General features: G+C 39.3%; 1 protein-coding gene across 1 annotated transcript; it reads right to left on the reverse strand.

Annotated features, from left to right (window-relative positions):
- Window positions 1-3285: 3285 nt before the first annotated feature.
- Window positions 3286-19201, reverse strand: dctn2 (dynactin 2 (p50)). The gene is made up of 14 exons (XM_073468733.1): window positions 19007-19201; window positions 18621-18689; window positions 14841-14937; window positions 14342-14403; window positions 13997-14095; window positions 11566-11726; window positions 10822-10975; window positions 10540-10605; window positions 10206-10244; window positions 9890-9967; window positions 9006-9077; window positions 6981-7083; window positions 5814-5905; window positions 3286-4130 (listed from the first exon to the last, which is right to left on the reverse strand). The coding sequence occupies exons 1-14, from the start codon at window positions 19040-19042 to the stop codon at window positions 4044-4046; spliced, it is 1215 nt and encodes a 404-aa protein (XP_073324834.1). The 5' UTR covers window positions 19043-19201; the 3' UTR covers window positions 3286-4043.
- Between the last annotated feature and the right edge of the window lie 286 nt (window positions 19202-19487).

Below are 19487 nucleotides of genomic sequence, written 5' to 3' on the forward strand. Positions count from 1 at the left end.
TCCTTCTCTCTGCTTCACTACAGGCTCCTCACCTGTCTAGACCCATTGAGGAAAATTTGATAAACTGATGCAGAGGCCCTTGTGTGATTAGCTTTCTCTTCTCTGCAGCATTTTTTTTTTGCTTTTCTTTCTCTGATTCTACTTTTAGCTGCCTCCATTTTATTTTATTTATTTCATTTCATTTGTTACAAAAAAGGGGAAAAAAATTGTTAGCTCTATATTAAAGGCAAAAACACTGACATTTCCACAACCTTTAAATTGCTCAAATAGTCAAACTCGGTGCCTTTAGTTATTTTCTTGATTTTGTTTACATTGTCTCAAAAATCTCAGTATTAGTGCAATAAAGACAGCTGCGATTTCTCCATTTTACTTGGCACCAACATATGTGTCAAAGATGAGACATAAAAGTCAAAGGCATATAAACAAGCACAAGCAAGAGACTGTGAGGCATTAAACTTTAAAAAGCCTGTCTGAACAGGTGGGTATACTGGCAGCAAGACACACACTCCAGGCTCTCACTCCATCCTTTTTTCTTCCTCTCCTCTTAGTTTCCCCTCATATCAGCACCAGAAACTGAGATTTTGGAGCAATTGGTGCTCCCTACGGCCTCCTCCGCGTTCAGCTGCTCTGTGCTGCTGAGGACTTCAATATTTACTTTGGCCAGTGGAGTGCAGGTTGGTGTGGGCTCCATATATAAATAAGTAGCTGCAATTTCACTGTAGAGTTAAGAATGATTGAAGCTAAAGTGTCATTCATGTTACTAAAAGCTTTGTTTGGATACGTACCCTTCTGCTTCTGAGTGGAGGGGGTTCAGTATTATCATTCACTCACTGTCCTCCTGTCCTCGATCATAGTCAGGGCCGCATAGAGGGCTTCAGTCTGAAACAAAATGTTGTTAATAACAACATTTTGGGCTGACCTCTTGGTAATCTTCAGTTTGTAATTGAGCATAAATGCGTCTTAACAGAAGGGCCTTCATGGGCTGCCCCAATCTAGCACACCCAAAATAGAAGGACAAATGCGGTATAACATGATATACTGTACATGGTATGTCTCTGTGCTCATCTGGGGCATTCCCTTCTAAGTTGGAGCTCTGGATCTAATTCCCTGCAAGTCACACTTGATATGTCCTGACCAAGCAGGCCAGTGGTGAAGTCCACCCACATTTAGGGGAAACACAAAGCTGCTCAGCACTTTGTGTAATCTTTTACAGATAAGTTACAAATAAAAGCAGATATAGGCAATAAGAGGCAGCTATAAAACTCTGCTAAAGTAAAGGAGAAATCCACAGTAATCATATATTATGTCTAATTCAGAGCCAAATTAACCAGAAGCACACATGTCCGAAAAAAGGTTTTTATCCAGCTGAAGAGGACTGTAAAGGAAAATGCTATCATGAAACTGACCTCTGGACTACAGCGGGCTGTGTCCGGATGACTCATCAGAAACACCTGATCCTTAACCTACTCTGTGCTAACCTGTCTGGCTTTGTCACTAATACCATCACCTGACATCTAACATGAGCCAGCTTTTCGTTTTAATGCTCATTATAAACCGACTAATGCCAAATGGATTTGAGGCTGACCTCACACAGAAATTCAGTAGGTGCCTTGTGTTAATTTACTTAGTGAATGGTGGAAGTATTGGACTAGTTTTACTCTGCTGTATGTCTTCATTTGCTGTTATGTATCACTCTGGTTGTGTTTGCAATGAGAAAAGAACATTTGCTGTGTAATATGTAAGGACAATGGTCTTATTGAGTATCAATAGCTAATAGTGTAGAGTTATGAGAGGAATGAGGAGAGAGAGATGGGGAATGATGGGTAATAAAGGTCCTTAGCCGGACATAAACCAGGGAGGTGTCCTCATTTAAGCTGTTGACCACCAGGCAACCTCAAGTATTCAAATAATTCCTGAATGTAATTTTTACATAGCAGGCGGTGTCTGAATTTAGCTCCTCCCAACCATTTAAAATCCAGTTGGTCAAGAATGTCAAGATACTCTTTCAAGGAAATGTTACTAACGATTGTTAGTACGTGAAGTGAGAAAGTGCTTTTAAAAGTTTTTGCACCCTCATCTTGGCTGTGATGGAATGTAACTTAATTAAAATCTTTAAGTACTTGTACTTTACTTGTGTATTTCTATTTTCTGCTACTTTACACTTCCACTCAACTACATGTTGGAGGCAAATATTGTACTTTTTACTTGATTACATTTATTTGATGTCTTTATTCAATATGCAGATTGTGTGCTGCATCAGAGCTAAAGTAGCACATCTTTAAATTTATTCTATCGGCAATCAGATTAAAAAAAAAACTCACTCCGATGATCTGAAAAATAACGGATATCTGTACTGTACAAGTACCATTTGTATGGGTGACTTCCACTTAGAGTATTACTTTCACAGAGGAATATTTCAACACGATATCTTAACTTTTAATCAGGTATTAGTTTTGGGTTCTTTTTTACAACACTGCATTATGGTGTGAGCTGCAGAGACACCTTAAACTTGATTATTTGATAAGTATGGAAAAGTATAAGAATTGGATTAAGGACTATTTGATCACCGAATGCATGTGTCCTGGTAAATCCATTGCTTTGATGCAATTGTTGCTTGTTTGGAGTCTGTCGCTTGTTTCTTTTATGTGAAATATTAAGTTGTTTAAGTTTGTTGTTTGTTCTTTTATGTGTAACTTTTTATGCTGCTGATTTTAAATCTAAATGAGAACATTCCTGGTAAAATAAAATTATTTCAAAAATGTATTTATTAGAAATATCTGAAAGTATGGCAAAATAACTTCTAATTGGCACTATCTCTTAAAGCTGAACGCCAGTTTGACCTTTTTTTTTATTAGATGCTGTGCTCCCACCTAGTGTTCATAAATGGGCATAACAGTTCCTTACAAGACTTAAAACACAGGATTTTGCTGCTTATTAGGGATTAAGATTTTAAAATGCGTTTCATAAGCAACATGTAACTCTCTGTAAAACATAATTTTACATGACAAAGGTTTGTGGTTATGTTTGCACATACCAACAGTTGATGACTCATCACCTTCCATGTAATCTTTCATCATCCCTACATTCATCTGACGTCTCCAAACTGTTTAGGTATCTGCCCAGACATGTCCGCATAACCGACAAACAAACGTGCCATTTAGGAATGTGGTAAGATGGTAAAATTAATAGTTTCTTGATTTTTGTTATGAAGTGGGCATCTCTGTCAACTATTAAGTAATCATTATAAAAGGGATCTTCATCTCATGAAACAAAAAAGAGCCAAGCTCATCGCACTTTGTTTATTGATCAGTTTCCATGACCACAGATGAACAATACAGTTGACTTGTAGGCAATGACAAAGCAGATTAAAAGTTTGTCTGTGGTGTCCGGTCTCAGTCATAATAATATAGTTACAAGCGACTGAGCGTGAAGAAACAATAAGGTACACAGGCATATTTACAAGCTTTCCTTCTGTGACTTGGCCCTGGCACTCGCACACACGTGCGCTCCTGCTACAACACTAGAAGACAATAGATCTTGATTTTGATTTTTATACAGTCGACAACAGTTTTTAATGTGTCATCCAACAACCCGACATAGCTGTGATCCATTTAATTTTACCAGAATATACAGTACAAATCCAGTATTAGTGTGAGGTTCCAAAAGGAATGGAGGAATTTCTTATATTTCATACTAATAATTATAAAAACAATCCAGTCTAAAACTCAATAAGCTTAACAGGGGACTGCGATCAGGGGCATGTAGAGTTGACAAATGTGTTTTAAGTGGATATCAATTTGATGAAAGAGAAAGGAAGAGGAAAGGAGGGTGAACAAGAACATTTGGTCTCCTTTTTTTTTTTTTTTTGTAATTCCATCATTTCCAACTTTCTAAACATTCCACTTAGTGAAAAAAAGGCAGAGGCAAAGTAGAGAGCAAGAGAAGGATGGCCAGACAGGACAGAGTGCTCTCTGTGCTCTCTAGCCAACTCTTTTGTGTCCATGTTCTACACTCTCCTGGACCGGTTCAAACTCTGCCACCGTTTATTTGGAGAGCTTCTTAATCCTCTGATCTAGCGCTGCAAAGTTCTCTTCTACAGCCACCAGGTTTTCCTTCATTGTCTGTTGGACCTGGGGGCAAGAGGGGGAGAAAAAAAGCTCAATTAGGTTACAAGAGAGACATATTGAAGAGGCAGAGGAGAGAGAAGTGGCGGGAAAGAAGCTGTGGTGGAGAGAATGAGTTGAGGGGAGGCAGGAAAATATGCAGATATAGAGAATATGTAGAGAGGGAAAGAGGATATGGAGTCAGCAAACTGGTTTAGAAAAGTTGGCTGGACAAAACAAGATATATGAGCTCTGGGAATTAAAATAAAGAAAAAACAGGGTTAGGGTTAGTTTAAAAACATCATTTTAGGAAGTGGTTTCATTCTTTTAACATTCCATGCAATAAATGATTGGTAAAAAATAATTATTAGGTTGATTAGTTAAAGAAAAAGTACATACTAATAAGCTTGTGACAACATCGGTGTTACCTGGTACACCAGGCTTTTTAGAAGAAAAGACGCTCACTATCTGCCAAGCGCTGTGTTAATTTGTTTATTTAAAACAGCAACTGTGTGCAAATAAGTATTACACCACTTACAGCACAATGCTTATTTCCATCTGTTTTCCCTGGGCGGGTATGCTAATGCAAACAAAACATTTCTTCTGCTGCAGCTTTACATTAAAAGCATTTAAGTGGCGAAACACAAGTTGACTTTTATCTTGAAGTCAGTTAACTCTCCTTACTACCGTCACGTTATTAGTGAAATGTGACTCCTGCTACTCCGTGCTGGAGCTGTGTGTAGCAGATGAGTTTGTGACTGTAGCGTCCTACGTCTGACTCAAGACATTTAATCGGTGTATGCCTGAACACCGGGTAACACCAACTACTGTAGCAATCCTAAGCCCATTACATTATATTTACATAAATCTGTCATGGATGTGTGAGGTTAAGTTCACAGGGAATTAAACCATACAAAGAAATACTGAAAATGCTATTAAAAGCTGGCACTATTGAGCAATGTTGATCCAGGAGGTGACAGAAAAACTGTGCTTGCAACAAAAGAAATGACATTTTCTGTGAAACCATTTGAACATCAGATTCAGTGATCTTCTAAAGCCTCACGATACCACTGCAGAATACAGTGTAAGTCTATGAAGAAATGAGACCAGAACTTTTATGATTTCATATTAGCAGTTTCAACAAACACTAAAAAGAAACTTTTCTTATCAAGGTACTGCTTTTTCCATGTAGCTATAAGCCTTGACCTGTGAAAGCAGAGGTTGAGTATTGACTGAGCCCAAAGGAGGCTTTAGACAGCCTCAGTCCTTCTGATGGGCCGCTGCACTTTGTTACATTATTACTTTTTGCCTTACAGAACACACTTCAAATTGTGTTAGGACACCAATAATTTATTCCCTACACAAAGAGGTTATTGCCACGTGGTTGGGTTTGTGAAGTTTCTTTTCTTTTTTTCTAAGCTAATCCAACATTTTCAATCTTGCTGTTAAAAAACATCTGGAGTGAAGAAGCTACAGCAGGTGTTCACTGGGTTTCTAAATTTTTAAAATAATGCCTTTCAGTCTCTGACTATAGAAAAGATTTATTTCCTGTAATAAGATTGGTTCATTCATTCACCACACATGCATATCCACTGGCCTCATCCCAATGGTCCTATGATTGCAGTAGATCGCACACGACGTGGACATTTAAGTGGCCAAATTTGTTCCACACTCCAGGAGTGTTAAAAAGATTTATCTTGAACTTCCTACCTGTGTTAGCAGGGTGTTATTGTCCTTCAGAGAGTTGTTGATCATCTGCTGAGTGGTGTCCAGGTGGGTCAGCAGCTGGCCAAACTGCATGGCTACAAGTTGATGGGGTTGGATGAAGTGAAACCCAGAGGCAAGAGCATAGAGAGAATAGTATTAGTTCTCAAATTTGCAGTTAAAAACTTGCTTTAAAAAATGTAATGTTGTCTTTGCTCTCAGCCAAAGTGAGGGGATAAGAGATAAATAATCTGAAACGGATGTATGACTGCTTGACAGATTAAACTTTTTTCTTTCACTTTGCCTTCATCTGTACAGAAAGATCAGTGGAGAAAAATTAAGTGAATGCAGCTAAACCCCATTGAACACTTTAGCTGCAGACTGTGACAGATTGGTGCGAACACAGTCAGGATGATAAATGACCTCTTTCAGCTCTCAGGAATGAATTATCAATACAATCTATTAATGCCAAGGTTCTGCTTTCATGTGCTAAATAATAAAAAGATGATAATGTGCATCTCTTTCTCCCTGAGGGGGTGTTTAACAGTATTGCCAGATTTAGTCTAATTCTATTACCATTCTCAGGCTCCCTTTCAGTGATTTTTTGCCCTTTGTTATAATAGAATGGCATGGTTTTGGCTAAATCTATTATCCGTTTGAATCCAATTTTCGCTTAGTTTTCATCTTTTGTCTCACACGCGTTCCCATTGCAAATGCAAATCTTTCAGACCAAGTATTACTTCCCAGCACAGACGCTGCCTGACACATGATCCGGGGTTCACACCCTATTATGTTCTGTGGCTACATCCTACATATTTTGAATCTTTAATGCCACTCCCCACCCCCCGCTAACCTACATACATCCTCTCCTTGAACTCTCATGGGTGTCATTTCAAGGTTCTTCTCCCACATAAAAGAACATAAATTATACAAGTTTTCATTGTTATCATCACTACTGGGGTGAAATGTGCCCCTAGAGCAATATTATTACAATATTTGAACCAATTACTCAACACCAGAACATTCATGTATTGTTATGGGGCAAAGTGATATCATAGTAAACTCCTCTCACTCAACAGCTCATATTGTCTTGTGGTTTAGAGATTTATGTGAGGAAACATAACAAGTCTCAGGCTGCAGCACTGTAAAACAGTTTCCATTCCTGTGTGTTACCTTGCTCGTGCAACTCCTTGACAGCGACAAGCCTCTGCACCACCTGAGGTATAGAAGTGGACATGGCATCCCACTTCTGCACCACGTCATAAAGCTGCGACACCTGACAGGTGAGCACATACAGGCACATTTAATACCAACATTAAGCCTTCCAGATAAAAAAAACAAAACATGTTAATTTTGTCCAAGGTCACAGTTTTGTCCTTTGTTGCCTGATGCAATAGTTATTATTGTATTGTAAAAATTACTAATGCATACTGATAAACAAATTCAGACAACCCTGTCTATGGTTAATACTGTTACTGTGACAATCTGGCTGTGCAGTCTACATTTGAACAATGTGGGGACTTTCTTGTTTCTGTGTACATACCTGCACTTATTGTTACAATACACAGGATCACCTCAATTTAAACTTCATAATACTGTGCTATTAAATGTAGGGTTATACCAGTTCTGAGGTATAATGTGGAATATAAAATGATCATTTTGATTGATCATACTGTGTTTATTTGCTTATGCACGGTATGGAACTCTACTTTATTAGTGTTTCTGAAAAATATACATATTTGAACTTTTTTGTGAAATTACAGTAAGCATTTGTTGAACCAAAAGATAAACCTTCCCTTTTCATTCCTCTAAGGGTCATTAACTGACAATAACAATTATTGTGATATACCATGTAACATGAAACAGTGATATCTTCTGAGGTTATCGTACTGTAAAAATCTCATACTGTTGCAACCCTTATCGAATGCTACAAATATTGCCTGCATTGCTTGATATTTGCACTTTTCATTTTCAGCTGTTTATCTTTATCTCTAAAGATATAGGCTTGGTTATTGTGAGTGTAATAACAATGAAGTTAGGTACTTCAAGAACAGTGATGCAGTCACACACCTTATTTAGTAAGTCACAAGCACAGTACATCATAGACTCCTAAAGAGTCAGACAGCAATGTACACCCCCGTCTCATACCCACTGGAAAAGAGACATCTTTTATTTTCTTAGAGTGGAAAACAAAAATATCAGACGTCTGTTGAGTGGCACCTTCAGTTAATTTGGGGAAATATGGGGTCAATTTTTCCAATTTGTCAGGAAAATACACTTCCACTCATTCCTGATTGAAGCAACTTCTGCAGTTTGGAATAGTGTCTATATTATTTTGTTGTGGTGTGGGTGATATGCTGCTGTCCTGACTATTAGAATCTATTATGGATAGTTTATTATTGACAGTAACAATGGTTTGTTTTGTTTTAATTGTTTGACTATAGTTCTGTTACTTTATTTTTCTCAGTCTTTGTATGCTGTTTGGCAATATGTGAATTATTACACTAATGTGTTTCTATGAAGTGAATCTCATCCTTTTTACATTGTAAGTGCTCTGATAACATAATTGTTTGTTCTTGCAAAATCCAATAAACAAAGTTTAAAAAAAGCAATGTACAATAACCTTATTTATCCAAAGTAAACCACATTGTCTGACTTTATCCTTCACCTTAATGATATAATTAACATGTCCTGCCCCCTTCTGGGCTTTTAAGAGTACAGCACTTTAGAGCAATTGATGTCTGAAGCACACAAGTACTTTGTATGTAGATCATGCAGATCTCACAGATAAATCTAACATGAAAAACCTGAAAAAAGTTTGATTCATTACTAACTCAAAATTCCCAGAATACCAAAAGCTGTTTGTTAAGGACAGCACTAAATTAAAAATTTAACTTATGATGCTGCTGCTCTCCACTGTTTAGTCCAGCTGTCAGAGCCGTCAAGTATTAGTGAACATCTTCTAAATTGATATCTTGTCACCCAGACTGAACTATCAAGATTATCTTCTGTGACGCTACATGATTATTGGACATATTAAACAACTTCCTGTCTCTTAGGATCAAAGGAAATCTTCCATCTTTAAGTCTTTTGTAACGGAGGATTCACAGGTGGACTTTTAAGATGCCATTCTGTATGAGAGCATCTGAGCTGGTTACTCGATTAGTGTGCACTGATGAATGTACAGGGATTACAAACCTTGTTTTGTGTATCAGCGTCTTCAATCGCCGCCTTGTGTTTAGCAATCTCATTCATCTTCCCGAGGACACTCTGAATGGGAGGGGTAAAAAGTTAATTATTTATCTTAGTGTGAAAGGTATTCAGAGGACATTCAGATACATAACAGGAAAAAAGACAAGCATGGATTAGGTTAATATCAATACTGCGGTATATTGACAGTTTCTTGCAGCAGGCTACTACAAGTAAGCAAAATGTATGGAAAACTGGCAGATTTTAAAAGTTAAGAAGATACAACACAAGTGTTAATCAGCACTTTGCCACAAAGCAACTGAACTATTCCTTTCACTGAGTTTCAATAACCATCCAGTGCTAGGGGATGTTTCAAAAAGACTGAGAAAGCTACAGTAAATACCATTATATACCAGAGTCAGAGGAAGGGCTGACATCTTGTGTTTTGTGTTGTTTCTTTTTAGTTTAGTATATTTAATAAGGGACAGTCAAGGAAAAAGGAGTCAAAAAGGCTTCCGAAAATACGACAAAGCAAAAGAGAAAAAAAAAACGAAGATGGAAAATAAAAAGTTTTTATATGTTTACATTTGTTATATACAAAAGACAATGTGAGAAGTTTAGTAATCTTTTTGATTTGCTCTGATCTTTGTAACGAACACATATAGATAATATATTGAGCTTGTCATTGAACTCCCCGTAACACAGCAAACGCACATTTCAGCATTCTTTTTTAAAAACTACGGTTTCTCTGGGAAACATGCTGTACAAATAAATGTAATGATAATACATAGAATAATCAGTTGTAATCAAATCACAACTGATTGTTTTATTTATACCAAAAGCCTACATTTCCCCACTAACACCATTCTGTATGCTGAACATGGATGAGTTACCTGCAGTCTAGCCTCCACTTGGTCCAGAGTAGCAGAGTCCAGTGCGCTGACCCTCGCCTGCAGGAGCTCTATGGTGTCCTGAAACAAACAAGCAAAAAAACACACACACACGCGCAAGTTATATATAAGTTTGCAGACAGAACTTTGTGTCCTTGCTCTTACCACTGGCACAGTAGCAATAAACAAACTTGGAGGAACTGATGTCATCTTTGAAGTATGACCCAGTTCTCTGGCTGCACATCAGATACACAGTGTTATGAATACAGACACAAACTCCATACAGTGTGTTCCCACAAGAAAGTAGCTGACTTCTTACCATCAAACTGACTCCTTGTACGCCAGCACTAAGAGGTCCCTGCAACATCAACACAAAGAGGGAGAAGTACATTTTAACAAGAAGCAATGAAGCCTCCCCCATAATTTACATAAATCAAGTGGAAGATTTTATTTCAATTTCACTTTGTGGATGGTTACACAGCAACAGGAGCATGAAAATTCTGCTGGTGTGAGAGTGAAAGAGATAAACAGAATTAGTGTGAATGAAAGAGAAAGGCTTGAGAGAGGATGTGTGTGTGTGTGTGTGTGTGTGTGTGTGTGTATATGTGTGTGTGCGTGCGTGCGTGCATGCGTGCATGTTTGTTGGTGTGTACCTGCTTGTCTGATCCTGAGCCAACAGCGATCTCCAGCTCAGCAAGACGCTTCTCCAATTCTGCCATCTACAGGGACAGAACAAGGCAACACATGGCTGGCAGTGACAACAGCATCCCACAAGACACACATAAAACGCCCACGCACACACCTTCTTGCCTTTTGTCCTGTTTATTGCCATCAAATATTCTGACATTTATCTCATGAGAATGAAAACAAAAACACGTCTAGCTGATCATACCGCTAAAACACGCGTTCACATCCGAGACATTCTTCCACTTTACCTTGGCAGACTCATTGAATTTTTCCTGCTCTGGTCTGCTGTGCAGCTCGTAGAGTACGACTCCATCTGGGCCCTTAGCTGAAGCCGTCGGCTTGCTGTCTCCTGTAGCGCTGCCACGGCTGCCCTTGGCCGCTTCCAGCTGGGTGAGCAGACGTCTGCGGGAAAGGAAGGAAAGGGAGACACAAAAGGATTATATGCTCAATATTGTTATCTGCCCCCATGTGCTGCTGTGCCCTCTTTCTCTCTTGGTACCAATCTTTTCAGGCTTTGTTGTAAACTGTAAAGTTCAAGGTGAGCTTGGATCTTTTTAGAACAGTTTTCATTACTTTTTATTCCCATTCTCTCACTTGTGTCACCATCTTTCTCTATCTTCCTCATGTTTGGGTCTGACATGTTGCAGCAGTATGTTTTCATTCTCTCTGCGCCTTCTCTCACCTTCTCCAGTTTTATTTCCCTTCCTCTATCATCTGTCCATCCGTTCTCCCTAGGTAGTTCACTGAGATCAGCAGGATTTATGTGAGCAATTGATACCAGCTGTACTGCCTTGCCCTTATTACTCGCTCCCTCCTTATGTCTGGGTTTTAGTCAGAGGCTCAGGAAAATGAATTCCCCTGCCCTTGCCTCCGACCATCTATTGCGGACTACCTCCATTTCCTCAATCTACTTTTTCCATCACTCTATCAGGGGCTGATAGTTTTAGGCTTCAGGTTTCAGTTTCCAGATGCTTGTCATCTTCTCAGCTCACCTGGCCAGCGCTCCATCTGGGTCAGCCAGGTTGATGTGTGCCTGTGGTCCCAGCAGTGAGTCGAGATGGGCAGAAACCAGCTGCTGTTTGAGCTGGGCTGCCTGCTGGGCAAGCACCACCGGGGTCAGGCGCTCCTCTGCATTGCTTTCCTTTGTGGCAGTCTACAAACAGAGGAAACACCGGGATCATTGAGTAACTGAGTTCTATGCAGAAGTAAACAGCAATGCGGTGGTTGAGGAAATCGAGGACTAGAAGTCTGTTTTCTGAGAACATGCGTCCCATGACAAATCAATGGAAATTAAGGAAAATGTTCTGAATCCATAAACATGCACACTTAAACTAGACATGTAAATTGTATTTGTTCTAACATTGTGTTTCAGATAGAAGAGAATTAAGCGGTGTAATTAAACCTGGGATTGGATTAGACGTTGCAGCTAACCACGGGGATCTACTTAAGGGTAACAAAATTAAATAACAAAATAAAACTAATTTGAAAATGATTTGGTAAGTTTATGCAGAAAGCTTTAGGAGGCTTGAGCTGCTGTCTCTGATATGCTTTCTTAAACTGGAGTGTTTTTTTGGCGTTTATTTTTCCCAATTCTCTGCAACAGAGGTGGTAAGGGGAAAATTATTTTGACTAATAGTGGGGCTGGGCAATTAATACAATTTATGATTTTGGCTTCGAACGTTCGAGACAGCAAGGTTATTGAGATAAAACGATCTCTGATGCTCCTGTTTTGTGCCATGTTATATATCAAGCGCGTCCCTTTCTTTTACAGTAATGCACTTTCGTTCCTTCCTAAAAGCCCAGAGTCATTCTCAGCCAGGCTGTGACACGTTTAGTTCAGCTCACTGCAGTCGAGTGAGCAGTCGTTTGTGAAAACCACATCAGGACAGCCGTCACTTTTGATGCACATCTCTCCTTGCTGTTACAGTACTAGCTTGGAGCATCCAAAGAGGATGAGAGAGCGCATTTCAGTAATCCTTTCTCACATTTCGTACACCAAATCAAAATGATATTATAATACACATCATATATTAAATAGGTCTCAATATTTATATTATAAGTGCAAGATGTATATATAAATCCAAAGTCAAAAAGTTATTGTGTTATATTGACTGATATGGTTTTATCGGGGCAGATACCAATACTGATTATTAGTAATCAAGGACACAGATAACTGATGTGTGTAACCATTGTATGTTTACGACAAATTTTAGAATAACCAGGGATTGACTGTAATAATTTATGACAAGTACAGTATATTTACTTAAGTACAATTGAGGTACTCAGTATTGTCTATTGAGTATTTACATTATCTGCTACTTTACACTTTCACTAGTTACTTTGCAGATTCAGATTATTTAGTGTTGACAGGCAATTTCTTATGAATTGGAACCAGTCAGATAGTGCTGTGGGCGGGACACTGAGTGAGATCACAGAGTGGTGAATACAGACAGAGACAGAACAATGCATCAGAGCCGAAGCAGCATATTTTTTAATTAATCTATTGCATCAGCAATCTCACACAAAAGACACGGCTACCAATAAGTCGGAAAAATGCTGAATATCCACCCTGATAATCGGCCAGGCTGATAATCAGCCCATCCCTAATCCTGATCTCAATATTGACCAAAATAATGGTGGTTATGATTTTTTTCCATAAGCCAGCAGTCATGACCCATAGCCAAAACAACAACTTTGGACACACAGTTAGATTTCTGGTGTTCTCCCTGGTCTATCTCAGTGGATAACAATATGTTCTCACTGAAGCATGCAGCATTTGACTTTTTCATTCACTGCTTTCAGCCTGATGAATAGACACACATTACCATGAGAAAGTCAATTGCTCCACAGAGTAGCAACTTGTTCCATAAAGTCAGGCTGAATATTCTGCCATTATGACCTGCATGAGCTGAAACCCATGGATACTGTCACAAAAACTGCCAATTCACATGTTCAATTAGAATTCGGGTTTGGACTCTTAGGGGAGCATGCCCTGCTCTTTTTCTATCCAAGGTAGTGACACCCAAGTTTTAATTAGTTTCTGGGCTGCGGGGTCTACATAAGTCTTGAAAAGCAATTACCTACACTGGTTTTAATCAAAACTCATTTTCAGGGTGAATTGAAGCTAAGCTTTGGATTGGATATTCAGGTCTGTAGTGCAACAACAAGAACTAGACATAAACATACCACCACCCAAGATGTTCTAGCTACAAGGTTGCACTCCGCTGAATGAATACATGATGATGTGGTCGAGGGACAGAGTGAAGGAGAGTCTGGCTCTGTGAAAGGCAACTGAATTTGTGTGCAGACAGGAAGATAAAGGCGGGATAATCACAGAGTACCATCCCTTGCCAAGTCCTTTGGGCAAGGGGAGAAGTGTGCTTGGGTGCATGTGTGTATGTGTGTGTGTTGCTATTAGCTCACCTGGATGGCATCCACCTCCTGAGTGAGTTCCTGGATCTCATTCACCAGGCGCTGGTACTTCTGCTGGGGCGTCTCCTTCACTCCGCAGCCCTCTCCGAGCTGAACAAAGATGAGAGAGAGTGGAGAAATTGTATGAATAGAACACAAGACCAAAATGAGTCTAATCCAGAGAGAATGGCCTCGAGTCCAACAATCACACAAACACATCATCGCAGCCTCTCAACTCACTATCGGAAAATAGCGAGTGAAATAAAAATGTAAACATGGCAGTTACCCTCAGCTTGGAACATCTTGTAAGAGAATGAAAAGTTAAAACTGAATTTCTGCTGAACAGAAAGTACTCACAATTTCAAATTCTCCAGACTCATAGCCCACTCTTCTGCTTTTACTGATTCTGTCTGAGAAGTCTGAAAAAGAGACAAATGGGTTGTAAGACAAATAATCAAAAGGATCTGTTTAATTACATCTGTAAAAAAGCAGCACCTGTTAACTTTGTCTGCCAGTCTTGCATTTTGCAAAGAACATTTCGAAAATGTCCTTTAATGTTGTATGTTTTGATAACTACGTAGAGTAAATATTGTATTCTATAAAAGCTATTGTAAATATTACAGTAATGTTGTTTTATATACTGAGTATTGACAGTAATTTGTAGTACAAGACTAATTGAAGTACCACTCAGTTGCCAGTTTATTAGGTACACCTAGCCTAAACTAATGCAGTTTGATACAACAATGCCGCAATAAATCTAATATTAATGTTTTTTGCAGCACAACATAGTAGTTATTACTAGTAAATAAGTTAGGGTAAAAAAAAAAAGTAATGTTATCATCCACTACCAACTGACCAAGTCCTTTGGTGGTGACGTGCTTGTCTTTGAACTTGTCATAGGCTGCGTTAGGGTTGACCACAATCCTCTCCACGCTGTCACTGCAGAGCTCCTCCTGTCATTAAAACACCATGAAACAAAGTCAGATTAACATAAAATCATAAAAGGCATGTAAGACTAAACAGATAGCCAAGACTTCAAAATGAGCCTTGGCTTACTGAGCCAGTTAGCCAAAGGTCTCAAAGCCCAAGGTAGACTTGAAATATGTTGACAGGTTGGTTAGATCCAAGAGGAAATTCTACGCTTGATCATTGCCACAAATTTGATTTAAAATGATTATGAATTATGTGATTAAATCAACAAATGTAATACTGCTCACCAAGGTCAGTTACCCTCAGAAATTAAAAGCCATTGTAGCCATTAATCATGGAAAATTCACAAGAGCTTCAGAGCCATTATTTTGGCCAGATTATTTCAATATGATTTAGAGTACCGGCAGGCAAGAGACAAATGTGCAAAATTAAATATATCACAGCCATAGTTTTACCATGGCCTGATTCTAGACTCGTAAGACCATCTTTCAAAAATATGTCATCCATGTGTTATAAGTCTACTATGGTAAAAATGAATGTTGCATGAATCTAAAAAGGCAGAACCGAAGCTCAAAGACACTAACACTTTCTTCTCTAAATGACGTTTTTTTGATTAGTGATTCTAATCACAAAAAAACGTTTAATCAAAACTTCCTAGTGATTGATTATGATGAGCTAGAAGCTATGGGTAGGATTAAAACACCACTGACACATACAGATAGATGGCATGAGTCCAGGGCTCACACAGAGACTCAGATTAAAACACAGATCGAGAACACACAGAACACAAGACGGTTACACAAATGCAGGGAGGAGGAGTGAGGAGGAGGAGGAGGAGGAGGAGTGAGGAGGATGGTTAGTCAGGCTCTTACCAGCTCCTTGGGTTTCCAAAGAGAGTTAGAGAAAGTAACGGAAGAGCAGAGGGAGAGAAAAAAGTAGGGGGAGAGAGAGAGAGAGAGAGAGAGAGAGAGAGAGAGAGAGACAACACAGATTAATGTGGTTATCACATGCCATGCACACAGCAGGAACAGTTGGTCAGGGGAAAGATAAGAAAGAAAGCAGTGTTCTGAGAGTTGCTGCTAAAACCCTGGAGACACACTGTTCACACTGTCTCCAGTTCTTTCTCTCTTCCCCGACTCAGGGTGGTAAGATGGTCCATTAACACCAACAAGTTACTTTCTCCTTTGATACCGTACTGTAAATTATAATGCAGTGCGACTATATGCTCCCATGGACAGCATTATAGGTCTCACAACATTAATGCTATGGATGGGGGGGATTAGTGGTTTAAAGGCAATCCGTGAGTAAGAATGAAGGGTACACGGTGGTTTAAGAAGTCAAGAAACTTAAAAGGCTGGGAAACCCTAAAATGCATTCCGTTACAGAAATTGAAATCTATTATACAATTTAGATTTTTAACATGCAGTTCATCTAAAATTAATCTGCTAGACTAAACCAAAGTAGTTAATCAAGTTCATCCAAGTCAAGGTCCATATACACTGTGTGATTTGGTGCTGTGCCAGACACACTAATGATATCTTTGGTCATCAATTCAAGATGGTCTCAGATCACCCTGCGAGTCACATCCACTGATGGCTGATTAAGAGAACTGATGACCTGCTAATGTCCGTGTCAAAGGTCTGACAGTGTCGGAAATTCAGGACCAAATTGTCACTGTGACTTCAACAACAACTGACATCTAAAAACAAAACTAAATGTGACATGAAACCAGGGATACGCTGAGCCATGTGGTTTTTTTTATGTCCAGGGATTGCTGTGGCGCTAAAAACACCCACATTTTTAATGTCAGAAGATGTCATCTAAATCTGGATCAGTCATGTCTGGCCAATGTGTGATCCACTTATAAAAGGTCAGTTATGGTGCAGATACCAATTTGATGCACCCCAACATGTACTGACATAGCACACACTGTCCAACACAACATTGTAAGCACAATTTCTGAATGCAGTCGGTATTTGGAGGCAAAACAAAAAGAATATTTTAGAAATCTGGCAAAGAAGAAAATGTTTGAACATTGACGTGCCAGCGCCAAAACCAAAGCTTGTTATTTATTTGGCTCCATTTTCAAAACACAACAGCGGTGCAGATGGATTGCGGGAGTAGATGACGTGTTTCTGCTTGCCTTTATTTGCCCTATTTACATCATCAATGCTATGATTCAGCAGTGATTCACTGAAAAGCCTGACGTGTCCCAAAACTGACAACATACAGTCAGCAAAGATTCTGTACACATCAGGCAAAGAGTGACAATGCAATGAACCTGCAGGATGTTATCACACAGTGTATAGGAGCCTAAACAGTCCAGTTAGCCAGAATAGTGATGTTAGGCAAGAAGAACATGATGACAGGTTAAAAAGGGAAATATCTTAAACAAGTAAACAAACACTTTCCCCTATATGCGCTTCACACTCACACAGACAAACACACGAGCCTTCACTGCTTAGTCAAAAGCATGACCCAGTGAAAGAGCAAATTAAAATGCTTCTGAAGAGCCATCAATCATTATTCCCTTAAAATAGTTTAAATGAGCAACACAAATAGGAGGAAAAGAATCAATTCCTTGCACTTCAAAACAATCAAAAATTGATGAATTACAGAGCACAACAAGGGTCACTCCGTCGATCCATTTTTCATTTCATCAGCCCAATCAATAGAGATAGGAAAAGTGGATATGAGATTTAAAAAACGTGCATAAAAAAAGCATGGCATTAAGCTCACTGAGAGTAAAACGGAGCCAGTCTTACTTGTACAAACTATGGTCCCAGGAGGGGTTGGGAAGAGTCAAAACAAGGGCAAGGGTTTGGGAAGAACGAATGTGGAAACATGGAAGGGAAAACGCCAATTAGAATTCACTCAGCTGGTCATGTTTAAAAGCAGTGTCAGACCAGCATCCCTCAATTGTTCACCAAGTGCTTACCAATATCACAGTTAAAAAAAACACTCTACTCTAGCAATACAACCACCATCTCTAAATGACTGCTTAACATTGCCCTTAGGTAACAGTGAGATAAGAGTCACAAGACCTTCATCACGACAGATTATAAACATCCACAGCACATCTTGTTCCTTGACATTTTAATAAAAAAAATGGTGCTTGGGTGACATTTGGGAGACAGTTCTTCATTTATTTTACTTCTACACTTCTCTACAGGAATATGTAGGCAGATATATTAGTATGCATAGTTTATAGAAGATGAGTTAAGCAGTAACCTAAAAGGGCATCTTGGCCTTTTGAATAATATATATTGACAAAATATACATAATCTTTGGAGACATATGCTTTTAAGTTAATAGGTGGTTATAAACAAATCTTGCAACTTTAGGTGGATAACAGGGGAGATCACAATTTACCTTGCAGAGTTAGTAAGGACAGCACAAATACAGTGACCGATTAATATAAACTTCATAAATAACAGCTCATTAAGTTCATCAAATCACATTCTCGATGATGACATTGGTGCATTGATACAGTACTGCTGAGCTGCAATCAGTGCCTTGCCATGTGAGTAATAATATTAAGCCAAGTAATCGTGGCAGGGATAATGCATACGGATTACAATGAAGAAATCACTACCGTTATCTCAAGTGCACACACTTGTTAGGTAGCTACGTTAGCTACATATGCAGCGACCGAGCTAGCAGTCTGCAAACGGACAAATCCAGTGGCTTCAAAACGTCCACTTACCGACTCAAACTGAGCCTGGTCATCTTCTGGGAGGTCACCGGTCTCGTACACGTCCGGCTCGTTAAAGGCCTGTTGAAACAATAAGGAAAACAATATAGCACAGGATCAGTTATCCAGTTTATTGTCATTAGCCTGGCCAACGCCCCGGCCCATTCAACATAAACGTAACACTTGCTCTCTGGTGGTTTGCATCACGGGACACAACATTAGCTGAAAAACTTAATCAAGAAACTACAATTAACAACGCTAGCTGTTTAGTAACTGCAAACAATACGCAGACAACACAGTAAACAGCAGAGACGTTAGCTAACCTAGCTGTCACAGCCTGGAGCTAACATTGCCATATAGCAATCTAGCTAATCTGTCTGCTAGCGTTAGCCACTTACAATTCCTGGCAAGTTTGCGTATTTAGGATCAGCCATTGTCTGCGGGAAGCAAAGAGTAGACCAACAAATCGCGATAGAATAAAATAGCAGTTCTTAAAACGTGTAAATGATCGATGAACCGAATCAAACTGTAACAAAAGCTAACGATAGATGAGCCAGCAGTCTCTCAGCCGGCGGACGTTTCCAGGCTGATGTGGTCACTAGCTTGATTTGACAGCGTGTACGTTGGGTTTGTTGCGAGCGAGGGCGGGTGGGCGGTGATGTGCTCGCTACATCAACGGGAAAACGCGAAACGGCCTGCCAATACCGACGAAACAAACACACCCGAGAAAGTGGAGCGTCGTTACGCATGCGCACCATTTGACCAATACGATCTAACGGCCCGATTTATGTTGTTTAGTATCTTTTAATGTGATTTTCACAGCAAACACACTGTTTCATTTTGCACTCGTGATGCATTTCACACCTCGTATGCTTCAAC

Source organism: Pagrus major, chromosome 6 (genome assembly GCF_040436345.1).
Source record: "Pagrus major chromosome 6, Pma_NU_1.0".
NCBI lineage: Eukaryota > Metazoa > Chordata > Actinopteri > Spariformes > Sparidae > Pagrus > Pagrus major.